The sequence below is a fragment of the Ambystoma mexicanum genome, chromosome 1q (assembly GCF_040938575.1).
Source record: "Ambystoma mexicanum isolate Mex_15411 chromosome 1q, UKY_AmexF1_1, whole genome shotgun sequence".
Classification (NCBI taxonomy): domain Eukaryota; kingdom Metazoa; phylum Chordata; class Amphibia; order Caudata; family Ambystomatidae; genus Ambystoma; species Ambystoma mexicanum.
Genome location: NC_090922.1, coordinates 1013497871 through 1013514372, shown reverse-complemented (window position 1 = coordinate 1013514372; position 16502 = coordinate 1013497871). Strand labels below are relative to the sequence as shown.

Sequence of the window (16502 nt, the reverse complement as noted above, 5' to 3'; positions counted from 1 at the left end):
ATTCTTGAGTGCAGGTGGGTTTTTGTTCTATGCAAATTACTTTTGGCTACTTGTGGTTTCTGATGAGGCGCGTGTGTAGCATTGTGGGCATGGACTTCTAAGCTAGCTGGAGTGCACGTGTTTTACGTTCTAGCCTACTGGTTGCTTTCTGAGTTAGAGAGCAGGTTTAGAGTGTCTGGAGCCCTGTCAAATAAAGAGAGAAAAAAGCACATGTCAATGTTGGATTTGTGACTGTTGCATGTGTGATTAGGTGTGTATGCATACGCATTACATTGATAAGCAAACATATATGTTGTTAATGGGTGTGACAGCAGCAGTGCTGTTCAACGTAAAGTATGTCCTTCAAAACTGTACACTTGCAAATCTAATTTGGCTATGTAATGTTGTGCTTTTTAATTTTTTAATGTGCAATGAAACTGTAACTTTTCGCATTCGATTTTTTTTAAAGTGTTGAATGCAAGATGTTGTAGGCCTGTGTGTTGGTCATGGTGTGCATGCTTTAGTGCAGGTGGATTTTTGTTGTGTGCAATTTACTTTTTTGACGGGGCGCGTGTGTGACTTTGTGGTCATTACGACCCAGGCGGTAAGTTACCGCCTGGGCCGTGACTTTACCACCATGGCGTAAACTACGTTTACGCCATGGTGGTTGGCGGACTTACCGCCCCATTCCGACCTTGGCGGGGCGGTAAGTCCCCAATCCCCATTTACCCTTCCCCATTCCCATTTTTGCCCCATAGGGCATAAAGGGAGTGGGGAAGGCGTTAATTACGCCACCGTAAATTACGGTGGCGTAATTAACTCCATGGTCCCTTAGCGCCATGGATTTTAACACCTGCTAAAAGCAGGTGTTAAATCCGCCATGGCGCTAAGGGACCTCGTACTCAGGCGGTAAGGGTCGGCGCTGTTTACGCCGTCGTAAAACCCTTACCGCCTGAGTCGTAATGAGGCCTAAGCCAGCCAGAGTGCAGGCATTTGACCTTCTGGCCTAATTGCCGGTATCTGAGTTAGAGGGCAGGTTTGGTGTGTCAGACATCCTGTAAAATAAAAAGAGAAAACAATGCATTTCAATGTTGGATTTGTTAACGTTGCTTGTGCAATTAGGTGTGTAGGCAGAGGTATTACGTTGATGAACAAGCATATGTGTTGTTAATGGGTCTGGCAGCACCAGTGTTCCTCTAGTATGGCATAGTGGTTGTTTGCCTTCTTTGATATGATCAATCAGCCACCTCAAAGGGGAACGGATGTGAGTAAAGGTGTTGTTTTGTAACGTAGCCCATGTCATCTTACAGTGAAGTTCTGCATGGGTACTATGTGTCCCTTTTTCTTTTTCATCAGTAACATCTTTGCAACCCTTTTAATGTGTCCAGGATGGGCTGGTGGCCATGGACTGAGACCGATGTTTACATTGTACTCGCGTTGTTTTATTTAATTTTTTTTACCACATAATGTTCTTTTAAGTACCATATACCCAAAAGGACCATGTCATGCGGTTTTTGTCTTGTCCCTTAGCCATTTTGGTTCTTTCACCTTCTTCTTGCCCTTTCAGTCAGTTCAGGAACTGCCATGTAAGGCATCTATTTTCAACGGCTCCTGCTTGGAGTTACCTGACAAAGTGGTGTTGTGTGCAGCCTTGTCAGACATGGGGAATGGGGCTGTCATGTAGCAATCCACATTCCACCCATGTGATAACCGTTTCCAGGCTGATGTGGGGCCAGCATCTGTCTTGGATTTGAAAGCCCAGGTCAGTGTAAATGGTGCAGATCCTTACCATTGGTGGACTGGGGCAACGCAGCACCCACATTTGTCATAAAATCAGTAGTTCTGCAGCTTTGCCGAGATTTTTGACTGGAGCCATGACCCAGAAGAAGAGGAACACTGTGCGGAAGACCCAGAACATTGCTGATGAGGGTGACCAATGGCAGTGCCTGTCTTACAATTATCCAAGAAGACCCTTCTTGGTGCTTCAACCAAGTCATCCAAAGTGTCATGGCATCATCCTGTGGGCAGTATAGCGTTGAACACTGTCCTAAAATGGAGCTTGGGACTTTAGTGGTCATTGACTTGTGGGCTAAGACCATCCCTCCTCCTCTAGCTGCTCTCCTCCATGTAGAAGTGCGTTCCTGGCGATGAGTCTTCTTTTTCACTATATGACTCTTTTGCTTCCACCAAATTAGAGTGATTTTGAATGCTGCCCATCTGTGCCAGGTCCTGGGATTCTCCTCTCATTGTGGGACCTCCTGTGGCAGCCGTCTGTCTGGGCAGTCCTGGCGGAAGAACTTTTAAACTCTCCCATCAGAGATTGACACCGTTGTCTTGCCAGAACCAATCACAACGCTAACTTCAGCCAGTGAATTCACTAACCCTGAAACCCCTGCAACTGTACCAATGGCAGAAATAAGGTTCGCCAGTGATTCTGAGTACACTAGGCTCGTCACTCAGAAAACTCGGGACGAGAGCCAGCATACCTTTCTCCTCGCTCTAACCCCTCCGCCCACACCATAGGGATTGTATGGACATAGAGATACTTGTATAAGTACTCGTACATTCTTATTACTTACCCAACAATGTGCTTTGTCTCAGAACAGATCTATTAGATCCCATCGTATCCATTTTATCTAATTTGATTCCATAGAATTTCTTTTATTTTTAAAGCCATTTTGCCACAAATGTATGCAGGGGGAGATCACCCACAGCCGCACCATATCCCGGCACATTTATTATTAACCTAATCCACCCCCTTGTCCCCACATACATTTGTGGTGAAATTCGATGTAAAAATTTGGATGGAATCGAAGTCAAGGAAATCTCCTAAAATGGACTCTACCTATGCAATATGAACTTCTATTTGTTTATTTATTTGTGTATAAAACGCGCCAAGCCCGAAGGCATCTGTGTGCTGTTTTACAGAGAAAAAATACATGTGTTGTCATGGTTACACATATACAACAATTCTATCAATCAGATGTACAGCATACATTCCATTACATTATTTACATAGTTACAGGGGGGAATCTACTGGCGACTGTTGAGTTTCCATGTATACATCATACTATGGTAGTAAGCATTATTCACCTACGCTTTGTGTAAAGGGGTGGGTTTTTAGTTGTCTGCAGAAGGTGCAAAAGGATTCTTGTGCCCTGAGCTGGATAGGAAGGGCATTCCACTGCTTACTAGCTATGGTACGGAAGCTACTGCCACCTGCTTTTTGGAGTTAGAACCGTGGTGTGGGTAGGAGTTGCATGTTGGCTGCTCTGGTTGGTCTTGTTGGATGAGATTTTGAGATCTTGACCGATAGGTATGAGGGGGCCACCTGGTTAAAACATTTGCATGTTGAGGTAAGTGTTTTGAGCATGATTCGTTCTTTTACTGGTAGCTAATGAATTTTCAGTCTTGCTGACGAAATGTGGGCAGATTTAGGGATATTGAGTGCTGGTCTAAGGGTGTTATTTTGTAGGATCTGAAGTTTTCGTATGTTCTCGGTCTTGGTGCCCGCGTATAGGGTGTTACAGTAGTCTAGTCGGGTCAGGACTAAGGATCTTGCCAAAGTAAAACAGCTTGAAAGGAATTGTCTACATGCATTGATGAGTTTGCATGTATAAATTGTGGCTGATGTAATAGCATTGATTTGTTTAGCAAGTGTAAGCGAAGAGTCCAAAAAGTGGTATGTAAAGATATGCATTTATTATAAACCCTTATTGATCTGGGTGGATATCCTGGCTAGAATGTGGTTCTAAAATGAACTATTAAAAACATCTCTGACCAAAATATCCTCTCTTTAGAAGAAAATCAGGATACCTTTTGTCTAAAGTGACAGGTGACCCATATGGGGTTGACCCCAAGGCCATGATGCCCCGTCCCTTATTAATTTCATTTTAATCAAAAATATTTGTTATATCATAAATATGGATCAATTTTGATAGTGTTGCCATCAATGTCAAAGGATTTGAAGGCGTCATTTAGTTTGGTCAACCTGAGATGAGAGCCTATAATGAGCAACATGGTCTTGTCGTCGTTCAGACATAACCCATGATGCACCATCCATGTTTGCATATGGTTAGGTAAATGGCATTGAGGGTCGCTGTGTCAAACCATGGCCCCCAGTGATCTGTATGAGGCTCTGGGTGTCATCTGCATATTTGGTATAGGTGACACCCAGTTAGTCCAGATGTTCAAATAAGTGCTTACTAAAGACATTGTATAATGTTGGCGAAACACACGATCCTTGGGGTACTCCACAAGATACAGTAGTGGGTGGAGCTTCAGCCTTGGGGAGAAGACTTGCATGGTTCTGTCAGTTAGAAATTATTTAATCCATTGGGTAGCGTTGGTTGAGAAATGTGCTGCCGAGGTCAGGTGTTTGCACAATATGTTGTGGTCCACAAGATCAAAAGCAGCTGAGAGGTCAAGGAGGAGGAGTAGGGCTAGGGCTAGTTTCCCTAAGATCAAAAGCAGCTGAGAGGTCAAGGAGGAGGAGTAGGGCTAGGGCTAGTTTCCCTTTATCCTTTAGGTCGTCCATTTGGTTTCCTTAGTCCAAAAGAGCTGTTTCTGTCCCGTGTCTCGGGCAGAATCCTGCCGTAGACCTAGGATGTTATTAGCTTCCAGGTATTTCTGGATTTGTAGGGAGGCTAGCCTATCTAGAATTTTCTAGAGAAATGGTACCGTTGTTATTGGGCGGTAGTTGGTCGGTATGTTTGGGTTTAGGGTTGTTTTTTATAGCAGGGGTAATACCCAGGCATTCTTGAGGTCAGTGGGGACACAATTATTTTTAAATGAGGAATTAATGAGATTTGTAATGAACAGAGCTAGTTGGGGGCAGGGGGCGCAGTGTATAATGACTGATGCCGGGCAAGGGTTACTTTGGCACCTGGAGAGTTTTAAGCTAGAGATGATGTGGAGTACTTCTGAGTTAGTGACCTCTGTAAAATCGAATTGAGGCATTTCATTGGTGGTGGGGGAGTTTGCATGTTGACTAGGGTGATCCAGTAGTGTGACTAGAGTTCTTTTTGCTTCAATTTTGGATTGGAGTTGTGCAGCTTTATCTTGTAGGGCATTTTGTATGTTCAGATACCAGTTTGCGTCCTTGTTGCAGTTTTCCACTGGCGGAATTGGCGTTTCTCATTCTCCGAGGATTGAGAACAATTATTTTGTTTTTGATTTAGCCTTGGAGATTCTGTCATTATACAGTGTGCTTTTTGTTAGAATGACTTGTAATTTGTATTCCTGCGCAGCTCTTCTGAATTCTACTTACCTGTTGGCTTTAAACATGGACTCTTCTGAGGCACTATGCTTACTTACCGGTAGGGAAGAACGGCTTCAGATATAGGTGCCTTAGATTTGTAAAGCAGAATATGTGGTTTCAGTTTGTACTGCATGGATTTTGACTTTTTCTGCTTCTGGTTTCACCTATGTCAATTGTTTTAAATGCTTTTACTGTTCTTAGTGCAAAGTGTAGAAGATCTCACTTTGAGATCACCAACTGTGTGTGTGTCTGTGTGTGTGTGGTGTAAGGAACTCATGGTGGAAAAAGTAAAGACAGACACAAGTGATCACAGTTCAAGGACGTTTATTAAACTGTAAACGCAGGGTGGAAAAATGCCTAACCTCAGGGGAGTTGCTAGGTCTGGAAAAGACCCGGGGCTAAGCTGATGTCGGAACTGTCGGGACTGGGGGCTAGCTAGTCTTTTGGCTGTAGCTCCTGAGATTCTATCCGGGGCTACGACCAAAAGATCAGGGGCTATAGCCCCCTTAGCCCCCCCCTAGCAACGCCCCTGCCTAACCTAAACCTAAATCTACGATGGGAGCAAGCTTCGACCATCAAATGTCAAAGAAGGCAGTCATTGCAGCGTCTTGTCAAAGTAGAAACCTATGCTAAAAAAGCTATTGCCAAATCCTTACAACTAATTATAAAAAGAGTGTGGGATAGGGTTTTCAAGGAAGAAAGAGTGTTCACAAATAAGAATTCAGAATGTGATTGCCAGGGGCCTCCCTTCCCCACATTTTGAGCACGGGATAAAATGGATCTCTTGGGCACAGTACATGCTCGAGCCTTGGTAGCATGAGCGGAGAGTTCCGTCTCAGCTATCAGGTTCTTCGATGGTCAAGTCTCCTTTCAATGAAAAGTCTCTTGCCTTCGAGGGCTTGATGTGTTCAACAAAACAGACAAACAAAATGTTCATTTCCAAATGGACTTTGGGTGCTGTCTTTTCACCCCCGGATCTCCCCCGGTCTGGCTCAGATCCAAATGCCAAGGGGGACAATCCACTTCCCCTGGTTTTACATTACTCCTTGCATTCACAAATCCTAATGTCTTTTCAGACTATTCACTGTGGACATCCCTCGATCAGGTTCACTCCTGTCACCACACTTTTCATGGCACTTCACGCACGCTTCGTCTGTTCTTATTAGCATCCCTCTGCCGGGTTCACTCTTGTCAACTTGTTATGTGGGACTCGCTTCCCTTCACTTCACACATATCTGTTGGACAAAGTCTTTTGACTGTACAGAGGATTTTACAAGATCCCTATATGACCACTTTGACCCCCTTTTACCTTTTCCTAATGCCTTCTGGTTACGGTAGTGGTGCCGGACTTCTCTGTTGCTGGTTTCCCCCTTTTCTATAAATAGCTCTTTAAGCCATTCACAGTTCAAATGAGCAGTTTTCCTTCTTTTTGTTCAAAACAGTTTCACATCAACTCTCCCCTAGACTCACTGGCTGTGATGAACTGCTTGGCTTTCTTTCTCTTTGGAGTCAAGGGTGATACCACAGAGACAAGCGTCTCTCATCGGGTTGGTTATCAGCGGAGGAGGGTCTTGTGTACCGTTCACATCTGCTACAACACACGCTGGCTATTGTTTGCGTTCTTATGATTCTTTCTGCAGAGGTTTCACTGGACTTGATCGGAAAGGGCAAGGTCACTTCTTTCCTTGTCACCATTTCGGTATGCGGTGTCTTTCTCCTCCTATTGAACTGCCATGCTGAGTTAGCTCTCATGTCGCATGGTCTGACTTGCTTGGACTGTGCTCTCGTGCTCCACCTTTTATCCCTCTCGGGAAGGGGAAGGGTCATCAGGTGTGTGATTCTGCTCAATTGCCTGACTTTGCCTGACCCTTGTACTGGGACATGTCAGGTAAACAACTCTGGTGTTAGTCCATTGTCTTTCATATTGTGCGAATGTGTTCGTGTCGGAAAAGGGGGGGCAGTGTTTTGGAATATCTTACCTGGTAGGATGGGGAAAAGGTGTTGAAAGAAGGGGATACCGCGTCTCACCCGTTGGTGTCCCACTTCCAATCCCTAAGGACCCCACATATAGATGATCCTCCTTCACTGGTCCACCAGCAGGAACTGGATCCAATAGTGATAGCCGTGTCCTGGCCACCTGGATGACAGTTCCCCGGGGACTAGCTAAGGAGACACCGTCAGGTTTCTCACAGTGTATTTAAATGTATAGTTAGACTGATAGGTTGATAGGCGTGTGTTTATACAGTGTGTTAGTGATATTTGCTTTATTTTTACTGTACAAGCTAAAGTAAAATCATTAACATATAAAGGGTTTGAAGGTCTAAGGAATTCGGATATTTTTGTACTCGAGTTTAGCTCGTCTTATTTGAGTGCTCTGTGTATGGTTAACTGTACATGGCACTCATATCTTCAACTGGTGCCTATCTTCCTTAATAATAATTTTGGGAATATAACGTGTGTGTGTGAGTGTGAGTTTGTGAGAGAGAGATAGAGAGAGAGGGGGAGAGAGAGAGAGAGCAAGGGAGGGAGAGAGATAGAGAGAGAGAGAGAGAGGGAGAGAGAGAGAGAGAGAGAGAGAGAGAGAGAGAGACTGTGATGCAAGTTGCCACTAGGCCCTGAGCCAAAGATTGCGCTCAAATCTCTGCAGCACTACATTATCTCCAAACAGTATCTGCATTTTCCCTCACTCCTTATCAGCCATTGATCCCCAAGGGCTTCTGATTTCATTGCTCCCGCTAGCTGCTTTTAGAAATTCTGCAACCATTACCTCTGCCAGATTAAGTTACTTTTTTTGTAATAATGCCAAAGCAGAAGTGCATCCAAATACAGACTTACTGGTTTACAGACTCTCCTACACAATGCCAGAGTTTGCTAACCAACTGTGTAATATCTTGCTACCACTTCTTAAATCCAATACCAGAGCGATTGTCTTAGGAGATTTCAACTACTGGTTGGGTAATGAGAATAATGCTCACGCTAGGTTTCTCGAATAATCATTAGCAAACTTGGGCTTTGAGAAACTTATCAAATCACCTACACATATTAAAGTAAATATACTAGACTGAGTGGCCACGCACAAGGCTATTACAGCTTTTGTGAAAGTATCTCCATGTCCATGGTCCGACCCTCATTTTGTTCACTTTACTTTGGTGTGTGAAAAGCTATTCAATGAACGGGAGGTGAACAAAGTTACCATAGTATCTAGAGATTTTAAGAAACTGACACAAGGTGCTCTGGAATCTTGGCTTTTGCCTTTGGTGGAGTAGGTTAAGAATCTTACACATGCGGAAGATATTATGGAGGCCTATCAACATACTATTGAAGAGGAGATTAATATTTTGGTTCCATTAAAGACAAAGCAAGCTGTTGAGAGAACGGGCAATACATAGTTTTCCACAGATCTCAAAAAACTAAAATCAATCCAAACCAAGTTTTTTTTATATATCTGGAGATCCTTCCAGTACATTCAAGATATGGAGGCATATAAGAGGGCAGCCAAGATATTTAAAACCGTTGTTATAGGAGCAAAAAAACTTCTTTCGACGTGAGGATTGACAAAGCACAATCAGAGTTGAAAGAATTGTTTAAGATTCTGAGAGAGCTGGAACACCCTTGTCCTAATATAGTGGGTACAATTGTTAAAGATGTATCCTGGTGTACATCCATTCAGTAAGCTCAATGGAATAAAACACAATATTGAGATCAGTCAGAAGACCAGCAAAGTAGTTACTCTGACTCCTGAGGTGATTGTTCATACACTTAAGAGACCAATTAATCAGTTCAATTTCAAACCTATGTCAGAATCAGAAATTGTTTTATTCATTGAAAATCTTAAACCGCCTAGCTGCAGAGGGATGACTGCCGGCAATGGCCATAAAGGTGTGTTTCTCCACACTGATAAGCATTCCTTGTAAAACGCTTGGATTACCCCTTTGCTAAAAAAAGCCATGTTTATTCCCAGGGACACCAACTAACGACCATCCTATTACAAAAACACAATTTTTACTAAAAATCTTGGATGTGTAGTTTATGATCAACTTTCAACACATCCGAAGGAACAAGGAATCCTTAATAAATGATAGTCAGGTTTCAGGCAGGGGCATGGGACAGAAACGGCCCTGCTTGACTTGAAATCTAGATTGCTTCAGATTATGGAAAGAGGGCGAAACACAATACTTATGCTGCTTGATTTATCTGCGTCTTTCGGCCTGGTGGACCACATGTTGTTGGTCACCAGGCACAAGGATGTTGCAGGTTTTTTCAGACCATGCTGCCCTCTGGATCAGTTCTTTCCTGAACAACCGCTGGTGAAGAGTTTGCAGTAAGGAAGCAGAAGTTGATCCACCGGTCCTGGCCTATGGAGTACCACAGGGGGTCTGTCTATTCCCCTCCTTTTATAACATTTTTACAGTGCCCTTTTTTGATCTCATAGAAGAAAATAAAGTTCGTTTCACGAATTGTGCAGATGACATGCAGTGTTTCATCCCACTGTCTGGCAATCATCAAGAGGATGAAAAGTCTGTTAATAAAATATATCATCTAATTCAAACTTGGGTGGTAAGTAAAGGTCTGGAATTAAACAAATAAAAGACTGAATTAATGATGATAGGCATAGAGGCCAAACTACAGAAGATGGGTACAGAATATATGCATTTTCTAGTAGCAGTCTGCGATATCAAAACCAAGGAAAAAGTGAGTCTACCTGGACAAGAACTTGAATATGCGCACCCACTTGAGTAGCTTGGTCTCGTCTACTGCCTGTTATGTTAAATTGCTAGCGCAGCTCCATTCCTGCATCTCTTAAACTAGTTGTGAGACGTTATCTAGAGCTGTCATAGGGTCAAACATGGACTATTGCAGTAGTTTGTTAGTGGGCATTGCTAACTCAGACCGTGCCAGATTGCAAACCTTGCAAAATAGCACTGTTAGAATGATCAATGGCCTCAACAGTAGGGATCATGTGTCAGAGGGCAGACGCAACCTGCGCTGGCTTCTTATAGAGGCTAGAATTGAATTTCGTCTCCGCCTGATCACTCACAAAAATATGGTAGGGATAAGCCCTCTATATCTGAGTAAAGCTCTGGTCAACAAATCCAGCACAAGGACCCTTAGATCCAACAATTCTAATCAACTCAAAATACTGGCCTGTAAATGGATGCAGGTGAAGACATGTGCTTTCTCTTTAGCTGCACCCAGAGCCTGGAATGCCATCCCTCCATATCTTAGGGAAATGAGTTCTTCTTCAATATTTAGGAAAAAACTGAATGCCTGGATGTTTAGATGATGCTGATTGGGTTGTTTCTTTCAGCGTGAGTTCCTGTCATTTCGCTGTATCTACTGGACGTTTTTATTGTATACAGTGTTTGTTATGTGTTGTCCGCGCCCGTAAGCCTCCGGGTCATTTGATGCGCTATACATATACAATAAAGTAAAGTAAAGACTTAGTCTTGATGATGTCATTCTTTCTCTAGGCAACTGAATCCCAAATCCAAAGTACCTATGGTTCTGAGATAATATTGTTGACGGATGGAGAAGACCCTCTGATACCTGAGTGCTTTCAGGAAGTCGAAAATAGTGGTGCAATAATTCACACCATTGCTTTGGGGCCAGATGCAGCCATTCAACTTGAAACATTGGCACACATGACAGGTACATTCTGTCTAATGTAAATAGTGCCAAATATGTTGAAATACAAACATTGCTTTCCAGAATTTCAATGAAAGTGATATAATGTGTCTGTTAAATATATTGAGGCCATTAGCATTGATCTATACATAACATATCCACTGAATGTATCTTTAGCGATTGAATCTTGATACCCTTGGCATCACAGTCCTGGCTCTGGACTGGTTGACCTTCTTCCTCTCGGACCGACCCTCCCAGATTCAACTGGGCCCTTTTCTTTCCTCCATATCATTCTCCACCTGTGGTATCCCTCAGGGCTCTATCCTCTTGCCTTGGCTTTTCAATATCTAACTGGCCCCTCTAGCCCATTTGATCTCCCCCTTCTCTCCTAACTTCCAGTGTTATGCGGATGACGTGCAGATCTCCTTCAAGCGTCCCTCCTCTGCCTCCTCCTCTTCCTCTCTCATTCCTGACTGCCTGTCTGCTATTCAGGCATGGTGCACTGCTAACAATCTCTGCCTTAATGCCAGTAAGACAGAGCTTGTTCTCATTGGCACCCCTGCTCCCTCTTTTCCTCCAACACTCTGGCCACCCTGCATGGGCCCCCTCCACTCACTCTCCTCTGAGGTAAAAAACCTCAGAGTCATCTTCAACTCCACTCTCTCCTTCTCTCCTCACATCACAGACCTTGCCAAGAAGGCCCACTTTCCTCACCTTTCCCCAGAAACTCATTGTCTCCAGAGCTCTGGTCCTCTCCAGGCTGCAGTACTGCAACAGCCTCCTCCTCAATCTGCCCAACTCCTCCCGTTGCCCCATTCATCTAATCTACAAAACGTATCCTGTCCTCAAGCCTGCATCTGTCCAGCCCTAAAAACTCCCCACTGGCTGTCGGTCGCTGCAAGAATCAAGTTCAAGACCCTCTGCATCATCCACAAGGTTTTCTGGGGCCTGGGACCCTGCTACATCCAACTCCCTCTCCTTAGATACCTTCATGCTAGAGCCCTTCTGTCTTCTAGCTCTCTACAGATGTTTTTCCAAGCAGAGAGTGGGTGGGGTAGATCTCTCTCCTCTGCAGGCGTCTCCCTCTGGAACTGCCTCCCAGGCCCTCTCAGACCTGAGCCAGATCTCCTTATGTTCCAGAAGCTTCTCAAGACTTTCTTCTCTCCTCTTCCCCCCAGCTCCCATGCTAATGTCCCTGTCTGCCTCTTGACTGGCTGTATGGTTCCTTCAGATTCTTAGGGGAACCAGTTCCTGCTAGTATATTCTGCCCCTGCACTTGGTCTCCCCTGACCCACCACCTCCTGCACTCACCCTTCGGGCCACTCCCCCCACACCAACCTGGCTGGGCCTGCACCCCTGTAGCCCTCAAAACTCTTATCTCACACTTAGCTTGTAGAACTTCCTTGCCCTGCACTCTTTGCTTTCCCCTGACTCTGTCTATCTGGCATCCCTTGGCACTCACTTTTTCACATGCACCCTTCCGCCCTGACTGGCACTCCCCCCATCCCCTCTCCCCTGCTCTTCTTGTTTCTGCACTTGCACAATCTGAATGTCACAAGGCCTAGAAGAACCATTGTTCTTGTCCTCGTTGTCCCCTCCCTTGTCCTGTTGCTCCTCTAAACACATTGGGCCTCATCACGAGTCTGGCGGTAACCCTTAAATGCAGCAGTAGCGCTATTAGCGCCGCATTTAAGGGTCCGCCAGATCATGGCTTTGGCGGATTTCCCCCCAGCTCTGAGCTGGGTGGAAATCCACGGCAAAATTGATGATTTTCGTCACGCGTTTACCACTGGCGGGAATTCCCAAATGGGCCCAATGGGGAATGGGCAATAACCCTGCTGCCAAACCCGTGATCCGGCGCTAATAGCGCCAGGGGGTTTGGCGGTAGGGATATTAGCGCCGGCGCTAAAAACGCCGGCGTTACCGCCTAACTTGTGATGAGGCCCATTGTGTATAGGTTCATTATAAATACCCAATAAATAGCATAAATCCTGTGTATTTCTGTGAAGTGTATATACCGTTAGCAAAAAATAGACATGAGGTAATAGTTGGAATGAGGGTTGTCTTGCACACTGGATTTCAAACCTACACAGGGCCTTTTATAGCAATATTTACTACAGAAATACAACCATACTCCTTTACTGTTACAACCAAACATTTTGTCTGTGAAAGAGCCAGGGTGGCAATATGTGTCCCTTTCTTGAAATCCAGTATCGAGTTATTTCTGTCCACAGTAAATGCTCTGTTTGTTAGAGGTAATGTGGAGGAAAAACCTCCAGCAAAGGTCTATTTCCTCCACATCACCTTTAAATTTGTAATATATCATTGCATTGAAAGGGGCGGTAATCCCACCATACATTCTTGTGCCCTTGCTCTACCCTCATCCTGTGCATTGCCATCAGTACCATGTCAACAATTCATGAATGCCAGTTTTGTTTCTCAACATTAAAGCCAGAGCTTTTCTCATCAGTGCCAGTTCACATTTTTAGCACTGGTTCTGAGCCTTCACTAATCAAGAGGCACCCTCAGTGGTGGTGACCCACTCACTCATGTGAGTACTGTAGCTCACCATAAATGTGTTATCTCACCACCAGTGCACTGTGGCGTGCTGGAGTAAGGGGTCGGGCAAAGGGGTGGCATTTCCAATGTGATCTTTAATTAAATAATAATGAAAAAGGCCTATATTTCCCTATTCCTAAAGGGTCTTCTCTACCTAACTAAAGAAGAACTGTGGTGCTCATTGTCAGGGTGGTTGTCCAACTTAAAGTGTCCACCCTCTGTCCAAACTAGCCTACTGCAGCCCTACCACTAACAAAAGACATTCATATAATTATTCTCAGGAGAATTACTCCCTTCTCGTGGTTCGATGGGATCAGCCCTATAGGCTTAAGCCTGTTAGTCTTTGGTAATAGTTCAGCTTCTGTACTTGTGGAGAATACCAGGAGAATGACCACCTTCTCCTGGTCTGACAATTCAACAATAGTAACCTTCTCCTGTTTAACTTGGTTAGTTTCTTGGCTACTCTTTTGATAACTTTTTGCCTTAGTTTCTGATTCAACAATGATGTGGAAAACCAGGGGAATGACTCACTTCTCCTAGTTCAGATGGTTCAGTCACTGGCTATCTTTGGAGAACTTCCTGCAACAGTGTTTATTGACCTTTGCAAATCTTCCCAGGCTTCTCCTAGGGCTTGCCTGAAGGTCATATACTCCATTGGTTTCCAATATATAGTAATTCCTTGTCTTTCGTTACCTTCTTCCTGTTGGCAAGAACAAGGGGTACTATTCACTTAGTGTCCATGGTTCTTTCTAACACTCTATAAAAGGATCATTTTCTTGTGGTACTCTCTGGCTTTAGTGACCCTCTTGTGGCTAGAATGTTGAGGGAGACTACTTGAAATATGTTCTTCACTTTTACTCTTTTTGACACAACAACTGAGATGAGGAAGATCACTTATGATGTAATCTTCATACTAAATACTTCCATTGAATATTGTTGATGCTACTACTGACATGAGGGAGATTACTCGTATTAGCTTATTTGCATTCAGTACTTCTGACACAAAGACTGAGATGAGGGAGATCACTGACAATGCATTTGGTACTTCTGGGACAAACACTGAGATGAGAGTGATTACTCCCTAATGCCTTCTTTACATTCATTACTTATAGAACAAAGACTGAGGCGAAAGAGGTCAGTCCTGATGCATTCAGTACTTCTGGGACAAAGACTGAGATGAGGGAGATTGCTCCTGATGTCTTCTTTCCTTTCAATATTCTTGACACAACTACTGAGACGAGGGACATTGCTCCGGTTGCCTCCTTTTCCTTTCCATTCAATATTCTTGATTCCACTATTGAGACGAGGGAGATTACTCACAATGCCTTCAGAACATTCAGTACTTCTGGCCAAAAGACTGAGATGAGGGAGATCACTCCTGTTGCTTTTGGTACTTCTGGGACAAAGACTGAGACAAGGGTGATCACTCACGATGCCTTCATTACATTCAGCAACCTTCCCCAATCCCCTACCGGGTCTCCTGTGACTCCCGTTACCTATTCTGTGGTGGGGAAATGACATTGGTTCTTTCTGGGCCATTCCCACTGCACATTCTTCTTGCTTCTCGTTTCCCTTCCTGCTGCTGTGCTTTGGCTCCAGGCGGTGTTAGCGCAGTTAACGGACTGCTCGGTCTACCTCCTCTAGATCACGCCACCGTTGGTCGTTTCCCAACTTCCAGTAAGACATGTTCTGCATCGGCTTGCAAAAGACTCCTGCAACCTGCTGTCAGTGTCCTCCCAACTGGAGGTTTGGTTACGTGACATAGCTTCTGCTTCCAGGTTTCAGCTTCCGGGATGTGGCAGGCTACATGCCTGATTTTCTCTTCATTGAGTCCTTTCTCCATTTTTATGTCAGATGGGTGGGCTCCCCCCAGCAGAGTGTCATAGTCCTTCGCTTTTGTCCGTTGTGTACTCTTCACGCCTCCCCCAGGCAACCTCTTCCCAGTACCTTCTGTACTTAGCAAAGGAGTAGTTTGTATAACTTCACTAATCTTCTTCTTCACAATATTCACTGGAGATGACCTGCGATCAGACTGTATGTTTGATTTAGAGTTCCCTGTCTTGGTAATATTAAATCTTACAGTAAGAAAGGAAAGAGTATTACAATAACATACAGTAGCGCTTTCAGATAGTTTCCTAGCAGATTTTATGGGTTTCATGGTCTCAAGGGCAAGATGGTTAGGGAGTTCCATCACAGAACAGGAGTCCTTATCCCCATGAGGGGAGAATTTCCCGGTGAGGTCTCTGTCATGATTCCTGCCCCTCATGTCCCCAGCCCTCCAAGATGTCAGGCTGGAGCCAGGCCACAATCACCTACATGGCCCTCAAGGGCCTCTCCATCCCTCCAAAGACCCACTTGGAGTCAGACTTGGCGCTTGTGGTACCAGACTCACTCACTCCCATAGGATAACATTGGGGATTGGACTTGTAGTGCATTGATGGGGACAAGATGGATGCCCCCACATATTTCGGTTCCCAGAATTGCATGTGCAGACTAGTCTTTTGGGTGTGGTTCAGCCCAGAGACACCTGGGATACCCAGAGACTATTTAAGCCACGCCCAGGCTGAGAAACATGCTTTGTGTTTTCCGCACCTGCAGCGTGACACTTACCGTGTTCGGATCGGTCTCCAATAGGCCTGCATCTTTCTTCTGCGCTCAGCTCCTGCAAGAACAAGAACACCGTTAGGAACAGCCTTATCTTGCGGCGCTTCTGCCCATCATTCATCGCTCCTTCTGTTCTGCGGGCATCTTCGGAGGTGTCATTCACATCCCGGCACGTCGCTTCCTAAGGAAAAGGGAAAAGAACAGAAAAAAGGCATTAGTAAGCATTCTGCAAATCTTCGCTTATTTTTAAATACTGTACGAATTTCAAATGCTTACCTAAATCCCAGCCGCTCTGGGGGAACTCTCTGGAACTTCTCATCCATCTGCAAGAGGGAAAAGACACTCCAGGTTAGCGTGGAAACATCTAGAGGCGCTGCATACCGCGCTTACTCACCGCATTTGTTCTTCATAACTGGCATCCACGCTGAAAATGCTGCGGAACCTAAAAGACACAGGAAAAGAACTCAGTTCAATA

General features: G+C 44.6%; 1 protein-coding gene across 1 annotated transcript in view; it reads left to right on the top strand.

Annotated features, from left to right (window-relative positions):
• The window catches only part of LOC138559855 (calcium-activated chloride channel regulator 1-like), a 603377-nt gene that overhangs the window by 353868 nt on the left and 233007 nt on the right, over nucleotides 1-16502 (top strand). Inside the window, exon 8 of the mRNA XM_069642742.1 lies at nucleotides 10711-10888. Coding sequence (XP_069498843.1) covers nucleotides 10711-10888 — 178 coding nt within the window. The remainder of the gene's footprint in view (nucleotides 1-10710; nucleotides 10889-16502) is intronic.